Genomic DNA, 23,131 nt, shown 5'->3' on the forward strand with positions numbered 1-23,131 from the left:
GGTCTTGGAACTAATCCGATTGATATGGAAATGGGGAGCTCTGTTTCATGACAGAGTTGGGGAGAGCAAGAGAGAGAGAGAGAGGGAGAGAATTCCCAGGTTCGCTCCTACTCAAAATGTGCTGAAAACAGATTTTCAGAATCCTTTGGCTTCATGGTATTGGTTATAGGGGATTACACAAACCACTTAAAGCTCGACAATGAGCGGCTCTTTTCAACCAAACAAAAAAGTCCTTCATGCTGGACACATTCTCCACACTCGAGGGGTTAATCAGGAACAAATTAAGTAAATATTGTGATTGTGTCGGGCGCCATCAACACACATAGGATTATATATAATGACACTAAAAAAATTGTGTTTGTAATTTTCTACATTTAAGGCAGAGGTGAGTTGTTTTATTTTTGAAAGAAAATTAGATATTTTTATTTTAATATTGTTAAAAGTAAAAGGGAAATAGCTACAAATGTTATTTAGAAACAGCACTGTTCCTTTGATGAAAAAAAGAGAAAAAAACAAAACTGGGGTAATGTGTTGCGATCAAAATTATTCTTGCAAAACCGTAATTTGTTAAAGTAAATATTACAACATGACTTGAAAATTTATTTACAGCCCTGTCAAACTATTATGTTGTCACAGTTTGAATCAGTCAACATGATTCAGAAACAACTGTTTTCCTGAACACTTGTTTTTCTGACTTTTTACACATTTCATAAAAAAAATGATAATTTACAGACTTCACAAACCATCTGATCATATAATAGTAATTATTTTAGGAAACAAATAATGCCAAAAAGCTTTTTTTCAATTTTAAAGTGTTGTACATATGTATAATATTAAAATAATGATTTTTTAAAAATAAAAAATGTATTACTTTTCCATTGGTAAAAAAAATATGTATGTGATTTTTTTATTTGTTTTTAGTGTGAAATATCAACATAAACTGTTTGTAAAACACATACAGACTGACCAACTGTCTTCAACTAAACTTCCACTGAAGTAAAAACAGTTTGTCATTTCTGTCTAACTAACAGTAGTCTACAGCAGTATTTCCTAAAGCTCAATAACATAAATCACACACGTGGTATGCAGCTACTGCGACGGCACATCGAAACCAGCATGTGTGAGCTTCCTGCTCGCTACCCGGGAAAATCCTTATCTGCTGCAAACTCTTCTTTTTTTTCTTTATCTTAAACAGCATTCAAAATCATCACTTACCAATTCCCTTCTTTAGCTGAACAGCCATTCAAGCGTGTGTTGTCTGTCATTGGGGTTGAAAATTGGGGAATGGGCTGGAAATTGGAACCACCGAGGATGCCGTCCTGGAAAAAGAGGAAATCAAAGTTAAATGAGATCATGCATGCCAAGAGAATGTTTAACCAAAGGGCAAAAAGGAAGCTGGAGATAACAGAGAAGAGAAAACCGCTTAATGTTGTGTTACTGCAGTCTGTTTGGAGTCCTGCATGCTTGTGTGGATGTGTATTTGAAAGGGGAGTGGGGGTGTTACTTGTCAATACACATTTAAACTGTCATTTTATACATCTGTGTGCAACTAAATATATATATTTTTTAATGTAAACACACAATTATGTTTATGTATTCGATGATTTATGAGATCAAGAATGGGTGTGTGTAAGCATCCGAGCATGTTTTTATAGCCACGCAGGAATGTGAACATATAGTGCAAGGTGCGTGCATGTGCAGGTGTGTGTATAGGTGAGGACAGGCCTTGCAAAAGTTCATCCTGTAATGTGCCGTCTTAAAAATCTTTGAAGTGGTGCACCACAAACAATTAATCTTGAGCCTGTGATTGTACAGAGCCCCGCTGATGAAGATTTCCTATGACAAGTTCACTTCAAAAGACTGAAATCCTGCCCCACCCAGAGCCTATGGTTAGATGATAGACAGGCAGACGCTTTGTTTTAACATGAGAGGACATTGGAGCGCAGGGGGGGATTGAGGTGGGAAAAAAAGGGGCAGAATTTCAGTATTCCCCTTCCCAAAACACACTCAGGAGTAAACAGAACTGTATAAAGAGGAAACACTTGTGTGAATGTACATCAAACGATAACAAAGGAAGCAATGAAAGCGGTTCAGTAAAATTACTGATTATCAGATGCTTGATTAAAATCATGTTAATCACAAGAGCTGTGCATAATCCTTTATCTAACACTGGCCTCTCAGCTGACATCTAATCTTTGCATTTGTTTGTGCTGCGTCTTCACCGATGGAATCAGGGATCACCGCACGACTTGTCCATGACAGACAGACTGGAATGGAGCATGTCTGGATTATGTTTATTCAATTTAACTGAGCATTTATCCTCCCAGGTATTGTAGTTCATGTGTGCTTTGTGTGTAAGCTGAGGGAGCGGAGTGATCCTGAAGGAGGGAGAGGGAGAGGGAGGGATGACAGGAGCAAAGTTTCCAGTTCAAGAGTTGAGATGAGAGTGCACTGGGAGGGAAACATGCAGCCAGCCTGCACATGTCAAGGTCAGAAGACATGTTCTTCTAAAGAATGAAGGGAGAGGTAGAGACAGACAGAGCAATGGTTCTCATGTGCGTCACAACAAAGGAAGAACTGAATCACAAAAGCACCGACCACTCAAAGCATTTTAACACCACATAAATAAAGTAAAACCTTAATTTTGCCTCACATGAACATTGCACTTGCTTATATTGTACATCAACTTTTATTGTGTGTAACAATGCCCTCCTGCCATGGTCTCTCTTGCAAAGAGACTTTTATGAACTCAGAGAGCCCACCTAGTTAAAAAAAAAACATGAAGTTGTCAATTTTATACAGGGTGATGTCATGTGAACAGAATACCTGTGGGTGTGTGCCATCTTTTCACTGAATCATTTGGCGCTGCGCTTTATTTCTTAATTCTCATTGCCATGAAACACTTCAGAAAGAATATCAACCCAGAAGCGATATTTTCTGCAAGCAAAAACTAGTTCAAAGACATTTTTTTCCCTCCTAACTCCCCCCACCAATCTTCAACTTACTGTCCTGGCATCTAGTCAATTTCCAATTTGCAATGACTTTTACAAGATTTTTTTACTGACTTTGTAGCAACACTGAAGCCCCCGGGCCAGTGGGTCATATAATTATTATGTGGAGGAAATGATAAGCGTGTTTAAAAAGTGAAAATTAGCTTTAATTGTGGTGTACGGTTGCAATGTGAGCATGAAATCACAAAAGTCAAACTTATGAGACTTTTGCATTATTTAAACAATTTGGGCTGGTTAATTTATGTTGGATATTTTCAAGGACTGGTGTTGTTTCAATATTACAAGATGTTTGAGGTTTTTATTGTGGTCATATTTTAAAAAATGACTGGCTTAATATCAGGACCATTTTCTTTATATTCATAAAATCTTCTGTATCGTTTTCCATAATTATATGTGTCAAAGTGAATGATAAGGAGAAGCGAATTGTCTAATCTAGGCATTTTTTCTAGTGATCATGTAAACTTGTAAGGATCTTTTCCTTGTATGTAAGTTGACCATCATTACACCTTGTATATTTGCTTTCCTAAGATACTGAAAAAACAATGCAACTGGACAGAGAATCTCACTGTTATTTTAGTTAACAGCTGGCTTGCTATCAGCAAAGTTAACAAAAAATAAATTTAAACTCAAGACATTTACAACACAAAAAAATTCACTTTCACTACCTCTAAATGGCTAGCACTTTGAAATGTATTGCTAAAGCTCACTGACGCATTTTTTCTTTTTTTTTTCATTAACCAGATAGTTACCGGTTAATGGGTGACACTCAAAAGCAAAATTGAAGCAAAATTCATTGCAACTGACACCGCCAATGTAGATCCCCAGATCCTGGACCAAGTTGGCACACTGAAACTCCATGTGCTTTTATGCATCACTGACACACAAAGATAACCTCAGACTTCCATCAGCCTCTGATCACAGCTCCAGGTTTCACCTCACACCCTATAGCCCCTGACTTGTACATCAGCGCCAATAAAAGAAACAGGCCAAAGACAGGAAATAGAAACAAATGTGCGAGTCGTCCATGGAGTAACCAAAACAACGGCGAGTCCAATTTCCTCTTTTGTCACTTTTGGTACCTTTACACTCAACTGGAGAGCGAGTTGAGAAAAGAGCGTGTTGTCGGGCCGACTAAAACACTGGCAGCTCTCCTGCCCGTGTGTGAAGCTGACATCCAGTTTCCTGAGTGAAGTCATTTCCTCAGTAGACGTCTTGCACAAACACAGGACTAATATCCAAGTTAGGGGGGGTTCAGTCAGGGGCGCTTGTCTTCAAGAAAAGGGGCTGACAGCAAGCATTCACCTTTAAATTCAATTTCACCCTTTCATCGTTGAGCACAGATAAGACATTCGGTAGCTACGGTTAACTGGAAAAACATTATGATAAATTGACTTATATTAGTATTTTCCCCCATTATTCATGACAATAACAATAGTCCTCTGATGGTAATGGTGCATGTGTGTGGATGCATCACTGGCACAGGCAAGGGTACTTATTATGGAAACAGTGCTGTGATGAATGTGTTAGAGCAACTCAAACTTAATCTAAACTGCATTACATGTTGTTTTGAATATACCTCACTGATATGCCTATCTTTAATGTACTATCAAGTGCAGGGAGCAGAATTGCTTTAGTCTCAAAATTCAGAGCGGCGGAGAGAAAGCGAGAGAGAGGCTTTAAAATACTGTCTGTGAGAAATGCAAAATTTATGAATACCCCCCTCACATCTCAGCTTGATTTATGTGAAATAATAATACACTATTTAATGCTTAAACATAGCTAGGAGCGATCCCTGGCTATCAAGATGTACAATGGAGTAATGGGGCTGGAAGACAAATCACCTTGTGGACTTGTGATGCTTATTTAAAGGTGCTCAGGCAGATATATTAAACTATATGTAATTGTACACTAACTCTGTGCTGTAGGCAGAGGCGGCAAACACAGGAGGAGGCCGGTCATGATGCAGATGGAGTGGTGTAATCAATTTGACTCAAGCATCAGCATCCGCGGCGGAGAGGAGGGAAGAAGGAGGGAGGAGGCGAGGGAAGACTCTTCGATCTGCTATCTTGTCATTTTACTTTCATACATCCTATACATCCATCTATAATTTTAAACAAAGTGTCAAAAACTCAGAATGAAATAAGTTGAAAAAGACATTAAGAGGATAGAAAAAGATATATTTTCTGCATGAACTTTGAGAAAAAATCCTGCATACATCTGAGTGGAAAGTTAAACCTCAGGCTTAAGACCTACAATAGCTGGTGTGCACCAACTGTACGTTTTGGCGCAAGGTGTGTCAGCTTAAAAGAAGAGGTTCAAACAAAGCCAGTGGTCACAAGGATCATGATTTATGATTTACTGATTGCCTCATTTAATTAAAGTAAATGGCAAAGCCAAAGCGAGGCCAAATTGTCCTGATCTCATGAATTGGCCCCCGTTTTACCACCAGAAGCAAGTAGGGTAAATAAACAGGGCAATTACAATGGTAAATGAAGCCTCTGTGAGCGCGCCCTGTGGGTTGCGGGCGGCTCACCCAGGATGTACTGAAGAAGTGAACAACAGGCGTTCCCGTAACTTTCTTTTATCATCTTCCCTCTGTCTCTGAAGCAGAGCCATGCCAAGAACAACATACACACAGACACCTACGAGGTGTGTGTGTACTCTCACTCGCACATTCAGTGACACACAAACCACAGCCTCTTTTCCCACCCCCATCCCGGTGCGTTTCGTGTACAATTATAGCTACGGTGATCCACAGGTGTTGAATTCTTCTGGCAAGCCATAAAACATGATATGCATGATTTGTGCAGTCAGCCAGGTCTGTAATTTCATTCTCCTTTTCTTTCATTTTCCCTTCCTGGGCCACACGATCCATTTTCCTGCTTTATGAGAGTGCAGACACCCAGAGAGACTTTCAGGATGATTACATGCCCCGTGCCATGGGGGGTCTGAGGAGGCAACACACCAGCCTAAGAGCCGTGTCAAACCTGGGTGAAAACATCTATTTGAATAAAGGTTTTGAATATTTGAACTGCTCGGGGTGTGCGTCATTTATCCTCCCAGACATTTGCAGATCCTCAAGTAAAACTATCAACTTCTAATATATATATTTTTGATCCATTCAAAAGAAATAGAATTTAGCCCAGGTATGCGGCCTGCTGTCACACCATGAGTACTGATTTAAGATCAGGGCGCATGCCCAAGTGGTCTTTGGAGTGTCTTGCAAAATAAATCAAGCGTACCTCACATGGCTCATGTATTTAAGGCGATATTCATATCCACAGTCGGGCCTGATGTCACAGCACGTGGGTTGGACTGTTGGCAGAGTACTGTGATGTCCTCCAGGGGAAACTAAACAAACTCTGTCTGCCACTTTCGCAGTGTTGCCTAAACGTGATCAGGGTGAGAGGTAGGTCCTCTGCTGAGGAGCGCACACTCACACACACTTCTTGGGTTATATTTTTACACACCTACAGTATAAACGCCACAGGAGGAAAACTAAAAATTGAGTTTGTACATATTAAAACTGAGTCATTACTATAATCTGATCCAAGAGTCGCATTAGCGCATTTCTAATATTACTCTGAGATTTACCATGGCTTGGCATTATCATAAATATAATGTTAATATCTATGTAAATAACTGCGTCTCATGGATTTAAGATGAGGCAATGTTAGTAATTGGGTGCATAAGGATAAATGCATGTGAAAAGCTAAATGGGCCACAGAGCAGAATTTTGCATATTGCACAATTTTGTTGTTTTTCGCAAACCTGTCAACAGAGAGAACTCCTCCAGCTCTAACCCATAAGTAAATAATATCCAGACACAAACCGTAGCATAAATCCTGGTGTGTGATTGACATTTCATATCTGTGACAATACTCCAAATAATTAAAAACAGAAATCTTGAAAGGTAATAGCTTCTCAAATCCATTAAGTAGTTAAAGGTTATGAGAAAAAAAAAAACAGGATTATTGCTCACAGCAAAACTCCTAATTAAATGAGACTACGTAATTTGTTTCTCAATCCCTTTTCTGTGCATAAGCACAGTGCAGGTTAAATGAATGGGCAATGAAACATGTGTGTCATTTACCGTCACTCTGAGGAGACAACAAACAATCTTTTATCCCCCCCCCACACACACACACATTTTCTGTCTATATGTATTAGTGCAAAAGCGAGTATGGTAGATTGGATAAGCAGACACATGATTCCTGGTAAATTGTTTGTTTAATTACTTTTTCGATCCTTTTCTTAGGAGCACACTTGCAAAGAGAGATGCTTCCCCCTCCTGGCTGCTCATAAGAAGACTCCCCGGCCTCCTGTGTCTGCCCTCAGTGCCACCTACTCTCTCCGTTATAACTACTTCTGACCTGTGTGCGGATACACGTGTTAGGCAAGTCTATGGAAATGTGTGTGCAAATGCAAGTATCTCTATATGCAAAAACATGAACAGTGCCAGATTGGCTTTTAGTTCATTCGGCTGAAAGCTTGTGTTTGTACTGATGATTCTGTGATTCTTCATTTGACTTCTGGCTTAAGAGACACTAGTGTGTTCATAAACATTTAAAAGCTGTGATTTATTGGGCTCTATGCTGCTTCATAACTTATATAACATATGAGATAAAGTTGAAAGAGGTCATAGGGGGTGACTCGAATTAAAAGGTGAAAGTTCACCAAAAGAGCTCCAGCGACTATGTGCACTGCTTGGCCTCTGATGCATTTTCCCGGTCTTTCTCTTCACTGTCAGCTGCCAAATAATGGCAAAAATGTAAAAAACACAGCTAAGAATACTTCAAGAAATACTGTTAAATGAGGAGATACTAAAGTTCCTAAAGTGTGGTTAAGGGGTAGAGGAAAAAATCCATATAGCTAAATATTGCAATATTTTGTGTAGCAATATTGAAAGTACATGAACATTATAATTTTTTTTAGTATATAAATTATTCATATTGCAAATACAAATTGAACTTTTTGCAGCTTACTAAAATAATAAAAATCTATTGCTTTTTTGAGTCCACTAGATACATTTTGCTGCAAAAAAAGTGACTGAAGAAAGAGGAACAAATTAAAAACTTCTTATTCTTATCTTATTAAATCTTATTAGATGAAAACACTTGAGAAAAGTTAACAATATATCGAATATACATTATCGCCATATACGCCGTAGCAATACACATTACTGTAATACTCAGCATAAATTAAAACATTTAAAATAGCAGGAATTATATATCTTGACTTAAATATCATGATAAGCCGCTGATTCCCATCACTAGTAGTCAATGTTTGTATTATATAGTGTCACGGTGTAATTAAAGTATTGCTAAGATGCATCTTAATGGGGCATAGCGCAATACTGTATTATTATACAACTAAGTTTCATTTTCTAAAAATAAAACAAATGTTTTCATGAATAGCAAATTAATTGTTTGGATGTCAGAAAAGTTTACAATTAGGGCTGACCCAAATGCTTCGATCAAAAATCCAAAATAGCCCATAAATTAGGAAATACTAATCTGACATTTTTCATTAAGCTTCAGTATTATTTTTTCTTAAGCACGGACATTTAAACTTTGTGATAGGCCTACAGTTTTGTCACTCAAACAGTTTGACCATCTGTGAGGCTCACAGATTCGCTTGCAAGAAGTAGAAAAAGTCACGATTCTAAATTTGCATCAAAATTTACAAAGAGTACGCCCAAGAAAGTTGAGTGCCAGATATGCCAAAGGACACTGGCATATCACAAATCTATGCCCAAAAACTGTAAATCATGACAGCCCTACCTACAACTCACATAGCAACCTCTCAAAGTAAAAGTTGACATATTCAGACAATTGTTTTGTCCAACAGAAAGCCAAAAAACTCAAAGATATGCAGTTTACTATCACAGAAAATAAGATAACTAACATCTATTTGACTTGCCAGAGTTTATACATGTTGGTATTTTTGCTATAAAATATCTAAATGACTATCCCAATGTCAGTTTTATCCCAATTTATTTTCTGTCAATTGACAAATCACTTATTTGATTTAAAAACCAGGGGAACTTGAGTTGAATTAATTAACTCAAATCAGCAAATACAGGAAATTGATGTTCTTATAATAAATGATCTAGAAAATGTTCTTATAAGGCTTCTGGTGTTATAATTGCCTAAGTTCCTGTTTTGAATTTAATGGGGTTGTTTACTGAATGTAAATTGACCCTCAACCCTGATATGAAGTCCTCCTCTGATGGTAAAGGCGTATTAAATGGTGAATCTAAGAGGTCCGACCCACCTTGCACCTCTTGCCCTCTGATGACAGAGAACAGATGATGTGAATTTCAAACGTCCACAGCTACCGTGAACCAGTCTGGCAGCTCTGTGTCTGCTCTCTGGTCACCGGCAGAGAGGATCGAGGATGGAGGGAAAAATAAGGAGGGGGAAGAGGTGGAGGGCGTGAGACGAGGGGGGAAAGAAAAATGTAAGAGCAGCAAGCCTAGCAGATCAAAGAAAATAACATGGGAGAGGATATGAGTGCTTTGAGAAGTAATATAGCTGAGATAGCATCTGTTTTCCGTAGCATGCAGGAGGCTTGAGACAAGCCCTGGAAAAAGACAACGGAGAGCGAGTGCACTTCAGCCGAGGATAAGACCAAACACAAATGGGTTATTAAGAAGCCCTCAGTGTAATATCTGGCTGACATAAAAGGGTCTCTTTTTGAAATGATCCACTGCTGGGGATGGGCAGCTTTTTATGATGTTGAATAAATAATATGACGGATCATTATAAAGGGAGTGGGTGTTTATATTAAAACAAGAAAACATAGCAGTGTTATCACCAGGGCCTAGCTGGACAGTTTACTAAACCCCAAGAAGTCCTGTTCTGTAACTAAAAGCTCCAAAGCAAACATCTTAGATGCCTGTTAATAATTAAAATAAATAACGCCAGTATTTCCTGAATCTCTACACTTAATTAATTAGTTGGATTTTAATGGAGAGGGGGTGGCCTAAATCTTTTTTAATATGTGCTTTATTGGGCATTAAAGGCCTGGTTGATCATGCAAAATCTTATCAGTAGACATTTTTAGACCCTGTTTGAAAGAAAATTTAAAGATCATCCATCATTTTGTTTTTATAAAAACTAGGGCTGTCAGCGTTACCGTGTTAATCACAATGTGATTAAGGGCTGTACATAACACGTTTTTGTTTTGTTTTTTTTAAATCGCATTAATTGCCAGCTGACATTCGTGTCTTTAAGAGGCTGCACTGGGCTGAGTTTTCAAGCTACAGTGATGATACTGGCATCCAGTGGTACCAATCATTATTATCCGATAGCTCCTCAGGAAGGCTGCCAAATAACGCTCCAAAGTTAGGCTAAATTTTAGCGATGAAAAAACAGCATGGCTATTTCACAGGGGTTCAATGACCTCTGACCTCAAGATATTGGAATGAAAATGGGTTCTATGGGTACCCATGAGTCTCCCCTTTACAGACATGCCCACTTCATGCAAGTCCCATTCAGTTTTTTGCTGTCATTTGACTCCTAATCAAGACAATTTGGTAAGAATTGCTTTGCCTTGTGAATGTGGACTTCAAAATTGTTCTAAAATGCAAAATAATAGAATTGAAAATGTGATTTAAAAAATGTTTTGATTGTGATTAACTATAAATATTCTGCTATTAAGAAAATCAATCGTTTGGCAGCCCTAATAAAAACAGATATTGTGGTTTAGGGATGATGTGGAAATTCACCAAATGTTAAAATCTGAGACACAAACTCTGTGCAGGACACGCACCCAGTTGTCTATTTTCATTTCTATGGTCCATATAGTATATCAAAACCATTCATAGGTCGCGCTCCCATATGAGCCTCCTGAAGATTGAATAATGTCCTTCCTGATCCGCGCTGCAAGAGGCCATATTGGATCCAGATTTCACTGGTTCAAAAGTCATTTCATTCCCCTTCATTTCTCCCCCCTCTCTCTCTCTGCTTTATTTCTCTCTGTCTCTCTCAAGCCTTCTCTCTGCCTGCTTTATTTATTGCAGGTCCAGTGGTGTGGTACAAAGCCATTACCCGCGCATATGTACCTTTTTGAATAATCAATAAATAATTATTTTATTATTTAATAGGATCGTATGGGGAAAGGAAATGGGTTTTATTACATAAATCCATCAGGCGTGATGAATGGGTACACTTGTAAAGTTGGACGGGGGAGAAGGGGAAAGTGGTTCGGACGGGCCTGCGCCTGCGCTCAACTGCGGCGCCTCGCTGAGCACTTTCTCTATGCGAGGTTGTAAATATGACATTTTTGTCTCTTTGGGACTGTCAATTGGAGTGCAAGGGGAATGGGGGGAAGGGGATTGTAAATTCAGAGAGATTAATTAACCTTTTACATTTGCAATTCAGCCCTGCATCTTTTCCTGTATGTTGTGACCCCTATGAGCAGAGGGGTGAGAGACCTGGCCGCAGACGGCCCAGGGAGTGCAGACGTCTCATTCCAAATGAGTTATTAACAGAATTTTTTGAATAGATGGAAAAATTGTAGCCTGGCCATTTAGTGTCATAAAGGCCGGGTTGGCGAGGCGGCAGGGGCCTCCCAGGGACAGGAGGCAATACCATTACAATCAAATCTGAGATGGAAGAGGGATTGAGCTGTCCATTCTGAATTTTTATATTGTCAGAGGGCCAGGGAGGAAATAATGCCATCCTGGAGTGTATTAACCTCTGGCTGGGGAGAGAGGATAGGGGGAGAGAGAAGGAGAGAAACAAGGCAGGCAGAGGGAGGGATTTAAGATTGGACAGCAGGGAGAAAGGAAGGCTAGAAGAGGGAGGAGAGGAATGAAGGGGCAAAAGAGAGTTTCATGCCTTATGCTGGGAAAGCCAAAGAGGGAGAGACGTGGATATGAGACGGCCGAGAGACAGAGGAGGGGAGAGTAAGGAATAATGCAATAAGGATTTAAAGAGAAAGTAGGAGGAGGACTGCAAGAGGGAGGAGAGATGAGAGACGAAGGGAAAGACGGAAGTCTGGAAAGGCTGGAGGAATGACATAGAGGAGATGAAGGAGGAAAGGAGGCTGGAGGAGAAGTTGAAGGGACTGATAGAATGTGGACAGTAGGAAATCATTATGAGCTGTAGATCTGCTCAGCATCTCTAACCACAACATTATGATAAAACAGATTATACTCCTGTTTAATGCAACTTCTCTTTACTTTTTTAAAATGTATTATTAAACAAAACCATGTGCAAAATGACCATTTCTATATCAGCTACCCATGCTGTGTTACCTTGAATGTTCTCGTATGGCGACATGGAAACACCAAACATATTGATTTATTAATTAATTGGGAACCATATTTAACAGTACAACTATATCAAAACATCTGCTTACAAACTCTCACACATAATCCTACAGTATAAACCAAGTCTCATTCATCCAGTCATATGCTAAATAATTCCCAAACACATGCATTTTCTCTGAAAAAGTTAGTATTTTAAATTAAACTCAAAGTGAACCATATCGATGCTCTCTTAAAAAACCATACTCTAATACTAAGGTTAAAATACATCTGTACTGAGCACACCACTGATTAAATGAGATTTGGATTACACTGCAGGAGTTGTGTGAGTTTGTTAATTGATGTTTTTGTTAAATGTGGCCCAAAATAAATTTAAAAAATGAATATGATTGCCATTTCCCATGGAGGCATGAGAGAAAAACAAAATTATCTTCAAGTATTCAGGATAATACGCAATGACTGATGGATATATGAATGGTCAATTTGTGGGTGAAGTATTCCACTAAGTAACAAAAAATAGCTAAATGGCTTTATACTAACACATTTTAGGGGGTGCAAGAGTACCCAGATAGTTTACTGAAAATGATGTAGCAATACTACAATGTAAAAATACACTAAAGTCAAAGTTCTGCTTTCACAATTGCATTCAAAGTGGAGTAAAAGTACAGATAAATTAAATTTATTTTTATTTGACAGTTCCAATAGAGAGTGTGAAGCTGATGTGTTGCACTGAGAGTCCCTAGTTTGGCTTTTACATACTAACCTACAGTGTGATTAAAATATGTTGTTTCAAACATAATAATAGACTATGAGCATGGGAGGCATCATAAAATATATATACCATGACACACATGCTACAGGACATATACCACACCACAACACAGGCCTATACCACAATACACATATTGCAACACACATACCACAAAACATAGGCCAAAATACACATACCGCATTTACACTAATACCCCTTGTAAATGTTTACTGCACTTAGCTATGACTATGTACAGCTGTGATTTAACAGCAAAATGTAGCCTACTTGGTGTGAGTTGTTAAATAACCATTAAAAGTCTGAGTTCGCATTATTCACTTGACTGTCCATAAATTGGTCCTTTTGTGGCTATAACTGGTAAATACTGAATGAATAATGCATTAATTGACTGGCTACTCTACACTAACTTTTCTCAAGAAAGAGAAACTTGCTCGAAGAAGCCCATCACAGGAGGAAACGTCGTTGCTATATTAGCTAAAGTCGCATGAGTTTAGGTGAACGGTTGCAAACTCACCTTGTAACCTCTCAAGCACAGGTGAAACATGAAGTCCATGCCGTTTAACTTCCACTAAAAGCATAAACTCATTTCCCCACCGTCCTATTCCACCGTTCACGACGCAGGCTGATATCATTTTACACATTTAATACTGAATTTAAAAGTAGCTAAAGTTATTTACCAGGCCAAACCACAATACATCCATGATTGATTCACGCGCTACAGTGAGTGGCTACGTAGACCAACAACGTCACAGTTCAGAGGTCGGAGCGGAGCGGAAGTTGTTGGCTGCTTTTGCCACTGCAGCAAATGCAGGCAGCTTTTAGCACAGGCTAACGCGCTTCTCGGTGTGTTTTTGCCGTTTGTCATCGCGAAGGAAAAATATGAAAGTGTCGGAAATGTGCGAAAGAAGAAGCCGGTACGTCCAGGGAAATGATTTTCACCGGGACTGCCTCTGAAGAGGAGGATAAGCTAACGTAAAGACACCCGGAAGTGTTGTTGAAGGTAAGCTTGCTACTGTAGCTTGCCTGTTTGGCAGAGAATGCCAACTCAATGAAATAAGCTGCTTATGGAAATCGGCTGATAACATGACATTGATTGTAAAGATTGCCACTCATCTTTAGATGTTTAATCTATGATAGTTTATCGCATGTTAGCTTCTATTTAATTCGTTAGCGGGCTACTTAATGTAGCTTAGTTATTGGCACATTTTTCTATACACGTTCTGCATGTATCAAATTTTCAAGTCAACTACTACAAATAGACATTTGGGTGGCTTTTTAGTTGTTTGAAATTCAGCCGTTTTGGGTTTTTGGACGAATAAATAAACAAGGGCTGTGCTTGGTCATACACAAAAGAACAGATTAGATGTATAAAATTCATATGTACAATGTTAAACAACATAATTACTTATACATGCTTTACATTTCTTAAATTTTTTTTGAGTAGAGTATGTTACATGCTGTAATAATCAACAGTCTGACCATTAATGCATCTGGGTGCTCAAAATGTCAGTGAATACGTCTCCAAAGGTTGTTTATAATATTTCCAGTGTCACAAAGACTGAATGGATTATTGTTTATTTATTTGCATAACATTACCAGAATTAACCATTTAAATAATACATGATATGGAATCATATGGTTATTAATGGAAAGAAGGATTCCCTTGATGCAACAAGTTGTGCAACAGTTTATGTGATACTGTTGCTATGGTGATATGATTAAACTTGGGACCAAGACAAAGTGGCCACGGTTCATGGGAAAAGGTGCTTTTGTATTACATGTTTAAAAATGTAATTGCTTGTGGAACAAATTGAAACTTGGCTCTGTTTTTAGTTTATATATCAGGTGAGCTCCCTAACGTTCAGGTCTGCAGTCACTGAGCTTTTCTTCTGTTCCTACCACAGTTGTCCACGCTGCAATTGACTGTTAATCACTATTAAATTATGTGATTATGACATAAATACTTCTTTTTGTTCCTTCAGCTCCCAGCATCAACAGACACAATGAGTGCCAAATATGGCCTGGTGAGCTACAACAGCTCACGGAAGCACATTTCAATCTCCATCCCATCATCCACGGAGGTGATGTCACCCCACATAAAGTCTGTGGAGGAGCTAAGGGTCCTTGGAATCAACCTGAGCAGCTTCAGTTCCCCCACGCAGTTTTTAATCTGTGTGGCTGGAGTCTTCCTCTTTTACCTTGTCTATGGATACTTGCAGGTAACAACGGAAAGGAACACACAATCCGAGACATGCATACACACACCCACACACGCATGGTTGTTACAGTGTCCGCTGTGTGTTTTTTTGCATGTACAAATACAAAAAACAAATGTAGTCTGTCCAAAGTTTGTTTATTGTTTTATTAGGTGTAGCTGTGTTCCTGTTTGTAATTTTAAAGTACAGAGGTGGTACAGATGGCAAATATGACAACCCATATGACATAATCAGAGTTTGTATTTTTCAACATTGGCCTCAGAAGACAATCCTTACCTGCTTTGTGATTTTTTATCTGTCCCTCCATCCAGGAGTTGATATTTTCTGTGGAAGGATTCAAGCCTTTTGGTTGGTACCTCACTCTGGTCCAGTTTGGTTTTTACTCCATGTTTGGACTAGTGGAGCTTCAGCTCACACAGGACAAACGCAGAAGGTAAATTTCTTTACATTTCAACATTACAACTTTTTTTTGTAAGGTACAATTCACAATTAAAAATGCTCTTCCTTTAGCATGTAAACTCCAAATGTAGCTGATGTTTCTTGGATTAATATGTGATTACTTGTTATTTTTTAAGCAACATATTAATTTAACATATAAAATGTGTGTTAACTACGTTATGCTCCCCTCTCTTCCAGGATACCAGGGAAGACCTATATGATCATAGCATTTCTAACAGTGGGAACTATGGGCCTGTCCAATACCTCTCTGGGCTACTTGAACTACCCTACACAGGTCATCTTCAAGTGCTGTAAACTCATCCCCGTCATGATTGGAGGAGTGTTTATACAAGGTAAGCTGATTAGACTGTACTTTGTGCTATTTACTTGTGTTGCTGTTTCATAATTGTTTTTCTTTATGTTGTTTGTTTGTTTCTTTTTTTTGTTCTTTGCAATATACAATAATTCCCTCATACTATTAGTTAATCTGCACTTGGCACCTCGTGTCTGTGGTTTGATGATGTCTGTTATATTTGTAGTTTTAAAGTCCAGTTTTTCTGCTCTCTGGAATACCATCAGATGTAGATCTTGAATTGTGATCAGTTGAAAAGCACACCTATTTAGAATTTTTCAACATTAAGTTGAAAATTAAGTTCTCAAATTTTTAATATGAATTTATCCCAAATTTACATGGATAAAATATAAATATTAGGCCTTGAGCAGATAAAAAACATTAGCAGCCAGAGTCATCAAACTCTGTAGATTCACAACTAAAACTGCTTGTACATACAAAGGCAGACATATGAATACACATTCTTTTGTCGGATTTATAAAGCTATGCATACGCTTACTATGTTTTATAAGTCTTGATCATTTTGGGGGAAGTCATACATACACAAGCTTAATCTCCACTCCAATTGTTCACCAAAAATGGATGTAGAAACACCCTTAAACATGTGTTTGCATATTAATACTTGTGCTTTTCCACCATTCATTAGACCTGTCAATGAAAAATGTGGTTTAAAAGAAGTGCAATTTCATAGTGTGCGTTGCATCGGCAAGTTTCCTCAGTGGCGCGAGAGCAGCTGTTATTACACACGGCTGTGGATATTTGTAGCATCCGAACCACTAATTCATCACATTTCTGCAAACAATTATCATGGTAAAATCTCAATCATCATTATTATTGAACGTCAAAACGGTGAGTGATGATTTATTCATATAGTGCTCATGTTGAAACTGACTTTACAAAGTGCTTCACAACAATGAAATTAAACTATCATTAACAGGGAGATGAAAGCAGATAAGAATGATGAAATTTACCACTCATGAATAATTTAAAATTAACTTTATAAATGTGTCTTTCATTAGCATTTTGCAAAATCCAGTATAGCCTGCAAAAAGATAACACAATTAGTGAAACTGGCAAACAACCTTAAAACGTTATCCATCTCTCAATTTATATTTAATCTCATCCTCATGACATCACCTCCAGCTATCTGAGGTGAAACTGAGTGTAGGTCTTGTCTGATGTGTGCACAGTCTCACTGCGCATTCCTCCTTTAAATATACCAATTTACGCAGACACATGGATTTTATATGTAAACATTGTTTATGCATGTGGCCTCAGAATTTTTCTAACAGTTAAAAAACGTTTAGGTAAACAAAATGATTGGCATTGTTATGTATTTATTTAACTATTTATTATTATTATTAGTAGTAGTAGTAGTAGTAGTGTTTGTTTTTTATTAAAGGCTGCACCTTTACTTAAAGCAAAAATTAATGTTTAAGTTTTCCTTATTGTACTTCAAATTATTTAGCCATATTCATCAGTCAGGAGAGGTAAACTTTAGAGAGGGTACATTTTACACCTTATTTCAGTCATCTCACATGTTTCCTTTGAAGGGATGACCACCTTTCAACGCTGGGTACCTCCTTTTTATCTCTGTCTGTTGTTTTCGGTTGTCAGAGCCCAGTCGGCTGCACTGGTTCTGTCTGTCCTTTCATCCTCACTCTGGCCCACTGAAGGTTCTGTGTCCTCAACGTCAGACAGGTTTTGCGTATTCTTCGCCTTCTTCTTGAGTCTCTCTCTGGATGGATAGATGTGAGGATGAGGGTCCCTCAAGGGGTCGAGTGGAAAACAGAATTTATTCACTTAGAATGCAAAGAGGAAAGAAAGTGGGAGAGAGGGATGGATGAAGGGAGGGGTGTGGGGTTGAATCTGATGTGAGGCCCTTCAAAGGCGAGTCTGGGAATCAAAGCCGACCACGGTCGACCTGATGCCTGCGTCCCCTTGTCAACCTCAAGGCATCTATCCGTCAGACTGTTTTGGAAAACTCCTTCATCCTGTTGTTTTTTTCCAAACTTTTGCTTTTTCACTGCATTGTTACATGCACAAAGTCAGAAACTTTGAATTGTCAAGAATACCTACTGCAAAAACTTTTGGTCATTTTTTTTTTTTTACCTGATTCCAATGTCAACTTCTTTTATTTAAAAAGAGGTTGGTCATCTTTTGAAGATTCTTCTGCAAGCTGTGCTTGAGGGGGATGTACTCTCCCATGCAATGTCTCAGTTTAGCATCTTGGTGTTTGTGATGTTGAAAACGGTCTTGCAAGTTTAATCAGTTAAACCCTTGTGAGGTTATTTAATGTGTGATTTAGAAGACTTTAGTTGTTTAATTTTCTGATTACATTTTAAGAGTTGCTGCTTCAATGCTATGTGTTTGTGTCCCAGGTAAACGCTATAATGTGGCTGATGTGTCTGCTGCTCTCTGCATGAGTCTGGGACTCATCTGGTTTACGCTAGCTGACAGCAAAGTGGCCCCCAACTTCAACGTCACAGGTGCATTCTTTGTCTTTATTGGAAGATATGTGTGCATATGAAGTGGAGAGACATATTTTGCAATTTTTAAAACTTTAATCTTATTGCTGTATGGGTTCAGTTAAAATGCAGAATTGGCTCATGAGTTCAGATGTCTGTGTTCTTATCTGTGTGTGTGTGTGTGTGTGTGTGTGTGTGTGTGTGTGTGTGTGTGTGACATACAGGTGTTCTCCTCATATCCCTGGCACTGTGTGCAGATGCTGCTATTGGAAACGTGCAGGAGAAAGCCATGAAACTCCATAATGGCTCCAACTCTGAAATGGTACCCTGTTTATTCTACTGAAAAAAGTATATGCATACATAATAAAGTATACTGGACAAAAATATAAATACTAATAATACTAATACTAATATTTGTTTTTTCTCCCAGTTTTTTAAGAGTTAAAATACAAGATCCTAGAATTTTTATTTGTGCACAAAAGCCTTATTTATTTTGTTCACAAATCTGTTAATATCTGTATTAGTGAGCACTTTGTCAAGAATTTTAAATTTAAAATGTGCAGTTCAGTAACATTACTAAATGCCACAAATATTGCAGGATGTCTCCAATGTAGTTTCCAAGAATTTAGCAGTTCATCCAACCGGCCTGACAACCATAGACCAAATGTAACCACACCAGCTCAGGACCTCCACATCCAGCATCTTCAGCTGAATGACTAATGCAACAGTTGGTTCGCAAAACAGGAGAGTTTCTGCAAAAATTGTCAGAAATAGTTTCAGGGACCCTCATTTGTCTGCTCACTAGAGCGCTTGGATTTACTGCCAAATTCACAGTAACAACAATAGAGACAACTTATGGTAGCGAGATGAACATTCAGTTCACAGCTCTGGTGGACATTCCTGCAGGCAGCATGTCAATGGTCAGGTGGTCTCTAAAAACTTGCGATACCCGTTGCATTGTGTGGTGCGATAAAACGGTATATTTTAAAGCTGCCTTTTATTGTAACCACCCAAAGGCAAAACTGTGTATTAATATTGCTGTTTTATGGATGGGTTATGTTGGCAAAGTGCTCGTAAAGACAGAAATTTGTGAACAGAATTTGAGTGAACAAAGCCTTTTGTCATCATAGAAACTTTCTTAGATCTTTTAATTTAATTCATCAAAAATGGGAGCAACAACAATAGCGTTTCTATTTTTGTAGAGTGTGTATCGGTTCACACAATATTGAGGGCTAGTGCAGAATATGTAACTCTGCTTGACTGTGTCATCTAAACCAGACTGCTTTGTCACATGTTTTGGCTGTAAGGATTGTGATGATTGTTATTTTTCTGTGTGGGATGTCACTGACTGGTCACATGGGGTTGTGTTGACAGGTGCTGTACTCGTACTCCATCGGTTTTGTCTACATACTGACAGGCCTGCTCTGTGTGGGCGGACTGGGGCCGGCAGTGGCTTTCTGCTCAGAAGTGAGTACACCTCATGACAATAGCGAGAAATACTTAAAGTTGCGAACATGATGCCCAAGTTAAATCGTTTTAAGATACGCAGATCAATTAGTTCATATGTATAGTACAATAATGGTCTTGTGTTTTGTGCTCCTGCATGAAATGTGAGAGGCTGCTGTTTTTTTTTTTATTTTAGGCTGCATATACTCAAGATGCAATTAATTTGCTTATTGTAAGTCTGGATGTTATTGCAGCATCTGGAGAATCATATTTTTAGTAATGTTTCTGTTTCAAATTCTTTTATCTTCTCCTCCCTCCCAGCATCCTGTGAAGACGTACGGTTATGCATTCTTTTTCTCCCTCACGGGGTATTTCGGCATCTCCTTCGTGCTGGCCTTGATCAAACTCTTTGGTGCCCTGGTTGCTGTGACAGGTCAGAGCAGCAGTTTGTTAAATCTCTTCATGCTTTGATAATCGGACAAGTAATTGATTTTAAAGTTTAGCCAAAGACCGGTGTCCGGTTCAGAATATATTTTTAAAAAAATACAATATCATTACACTAGAAATATTTCTTTGAACATTTTATACATCCGTTGAGCTTTTGTTTTCTTATTTGTAATCAAGCAAAAACAGAAATATGTTTCTCCTCCTTTGCAGTGACCACCGGGAGAAAGGCCATGACTATCGTACTTTCCTTCATGTTCTTCGCAAAACCTTTCACTTTTCAGTAAGTAGGCTCACCTTTTGACTTTGATCAGTTTTCTCCTCATTTAAAGTTAGTCTACACTGACCTCTCTTTTGACTAATAAAACTTGACTTGGCTCCCCTGCCCCTGGTTTTCATGTCCTCAGTCCATTTTCAGACCTTGACTACTCCACTGCTCTTTCTCCTTGTCCTTCACTCTTGCTCACCCTCCAACTCCTCTGTGCTGTCAAAAGGGTCTCATTTCTGCTCTACCTCTCTTGCTCTGCTTCTCTGTCATAACTTTAAACACACACACACACACTTCGCTACACACAAGATACAAAAAACTTTCTTGCTTCTTTCGCCAACTTCATTTTCCCTCCAGCTGGTGTGTGCCCTCCACCGTTGCTGGACTCACAGTCCCTTTCATGGCTGCAGTTTACACTTTTTAAACCAAAAGATTTTATTATGAGTAAATGTACAATAATATCCTGCTTTCTATGACCCTCTTGTTGGATCCTGCTGGACTTCATATTGTATTTACATATTATTAGTTGTAGTAGTAATAGTAGTATTAGTACCAGTCATGACAGCTTGGCTGTATTGTTTTCACCTTGTGAGTCAGAATTTGTCACCTAGATAGTATAACAACTATGCAAGATGCAATCAAAACTTTTCAAGTGTGTGGTGGAGATCACAATGATAGCCATGTTAGAAGATGGGTGTGGTCCAATCAAGGGGTCCAGAAGTTGGGAATAGAAAGCAGGGAAGGGGCCATTTCCCTCCAATTTTATACCCTGGGCTCACTTCTTTTTTTTTTTTAGTTGAAAATTAGTGTTGTAGTTGTGTGATCGTGACCGTTACAGGGGTTCTTTTTCGGGAGTTTTTCCTTGGGTGATGTGAGGGTCTAAGAGCAGAGGGATGTCGTACACTGTAAAGCCCTCTGAGGAAAAACCATGTTTTGTGATAATGGGCTCTATAACTAAAATTGACTTGACTTGACTTGATCCCATTGCAAGATGGTCTATAGCTGCTTTAGCATTATTTAGCATCTACCCTTGTTTGCACTTCAGTCCATCTTATTTCTGCCATCCCTTCAAAAATATCTAACCTTTCCCTCTCTCCCTCATTAGGTACATCTGGGGCGGCCTTCTGGTGCTCTTCGGCATCTTCTTGAATGTTTACAGTAAAAACAGAGAGAAAATGAAGCTTCCCTCCATCAAGGACCTCAGAAGCTGGCTGCTAACAGGAAAGAAAGTCAGATTTCTCTCACAAAACGTATAGGAGGCACCCACGGGCGTAGCTGAAGTCCTGCACTGGCAGACTGTTTGTCTGTTCAGATGAAGAGTTGGCCCACTTGTCTCTGGTTGTGCTACAGGCAAGCGCCCGAGCAACAACCCTCATCACCACGGACACTGAGCCAGGCATGGGTATGCAGGGTGTGACCTCTAATCAGACTGAAAAGCAGCGGACACACCAGTAAACTAGAATGGGTGATAGTCGCTGCATCCAATCTCTGTGTGCCAGTACAACACTGGTGTAGAACTGCCTGAAATCACTCAAACTCTGCAGCAAACTGAAGGAACTATTTTTTACAAGGGGATCAATGTTAGTGGGCTCTTTTTAAAGCGATGCTTCGGGGCCCCGCGGAAACATTCCCAACATGGAGGACAACACTGAGGACTTTTCTAAAGGGAAGCCAGCGCCTTAGCTAACCAAATCGCACAGTTTTGCACTGGAAATGACGTATAGACTTAAACCGGAGTGGTTGTAAAAAACATTTTTAAAAAAAATGTAAGAAGGAAAGAGTAAAGAGTGACAAGCTTACCTATCATATCTGAAATGAATGTTTGCCCCCCCCCCACACTAAAAGAAAAAATTCATATGTTATAAAGGCATATTTGCCCTCGCATGTGCCAGAAAGACTAAACAAAAACAATGTTTTACATAATCATTGTCTTGATGAAAGTGGCTTTTTCATAGTTTATTGGTATAATTTATATCTGACTGTGCCCTAATTCTTAAAAAGTGTGTGATCATGTGGTGACATTTTTGGGGAATATGGAGAGATTTGCTCCTGTGAACATTAATACATCGAAAATGTCAACTGCCATAATTTGCTAACCATGTGTTTGGGTGAAAGGGTAGCACTCTTTTTACATTAAAATAAACCGAGATGTTTCTCGTGAAGTTCAGTGTTTTCTCTTTGTGTGTATGTGTGTGTGTCATAAGCCAACCCTTATTCTCTCCCCTTGCACCGCTTGAGAGAAGAGTTGAAATGTTGCCAAACTCCGTGTGTGTGTGTGTGTGTGTGTGTGTGTGTGTGTGTGTTTATCCATCCAGTGGCCTTAGGCGTGTTTGATTAGGAGTCCTGAAAAAAAAGATAGCACTGCTAGACAGAAAATAAACAGCAGTCTTCACTGTGCCGAGGCTGTCCTATTCATTTGGATCCATCCCGTGAGTGTGTGTG

The 23,131-nt window shown here is 38.9% G+C and overlaps 1 protein-coding gene and 1 long non-coding RNA gene across 2 annotated transcripts in view; one reads left to right on the plus strand and one right to left on the minus strand.

Annotated features, from left to right (window-relative positions):
• The window catches only part of LOC121960446, a 79,751-nt gene extending 66,014 nt beyond the window's left edge, over positions 1-13,737 (minus strand). The window contains exons 1-2 of the long non-coding RNA XR_006106983.1: positions 13,572-13,737; positions 1,216-1,319 (exon numbers count right to left, since the gene is read on the minus strand). This is a non-coding gene — a long non-coding RNA (uncharacterized LOC121960446). The remainder of the gene's footprint in view (positions 1-1,215; positions 1,320-13,571) is intronic.
• A 101-nt stretch (positions 13,738-13,838) lies between these two features.
• slc35b3 (solute carrier family 35 member B3) lies at positions 13,839-22,851 on the plus strand. The gene is made up of 10 exons (XM_042510474.1): positions 13,839-14,057; positions 15,040-15,276; positions 15,585-15,706; positions 15,910-16,064; positions 18,445-18,552; positions 18,756-18,853; positions 19,906-19,998; positions 20,299-20,410; positions 20,635-20,704; positions 21,795-22,851. The coding sequence occupies exons 2-10, from the start codon at positions 15,061-15,063 to the stop codon at positions 21,943-21,945; spliced, it is 1,125 nt and encodes a 374-aa protein (XP_042366408.1). The 5' UTR covers positions 13,839-14,057; positions 15,040-15,060; the 3' UTR covers positions 21,946-22,851.
• The last annotated feature ends 280 nt before the right edge of the window (positions 22,852-23,131 follow it).

The sequence above is a fragment of the Plectropomus leopardus genome, chromosome 21, assembly GCF_008729295.1.
Source record: "Plectropomus leopardus isolate mb chromosome 21, YSFRI_Pleo_2.0, whole genome shotgun sequence".
Taxonomy (NCBI): Eukaryota; Metazoa; Chordata; class Actinopteri; order Perciformes; family Serranidae; genus Plectropomus; species Plectropomus leopardus.

Coding starts and splice junctions, on each gene's coding strand:
- slc35b3 (XM_042510474.1), top strand. CDS start 15,061: ATGAGTGCCAAATATGGCCTGGTGAGCTACAACAGCTCACGGAAGCAC. Junction 15,707..15,909: donor ACACAGGACAAACGCAGAAG/GTAAATTTCTTT, acceptor CCTCTCTTCCAG/GATACCAGGGAAGACCTATA. Junction 16,065..18,444: donor TGGAGGAGTGTTTATACAAG/GTAAGCTGATTA, acceptor TTTGTGTCCCAG/GTAAACGCTATAATGTGGCT.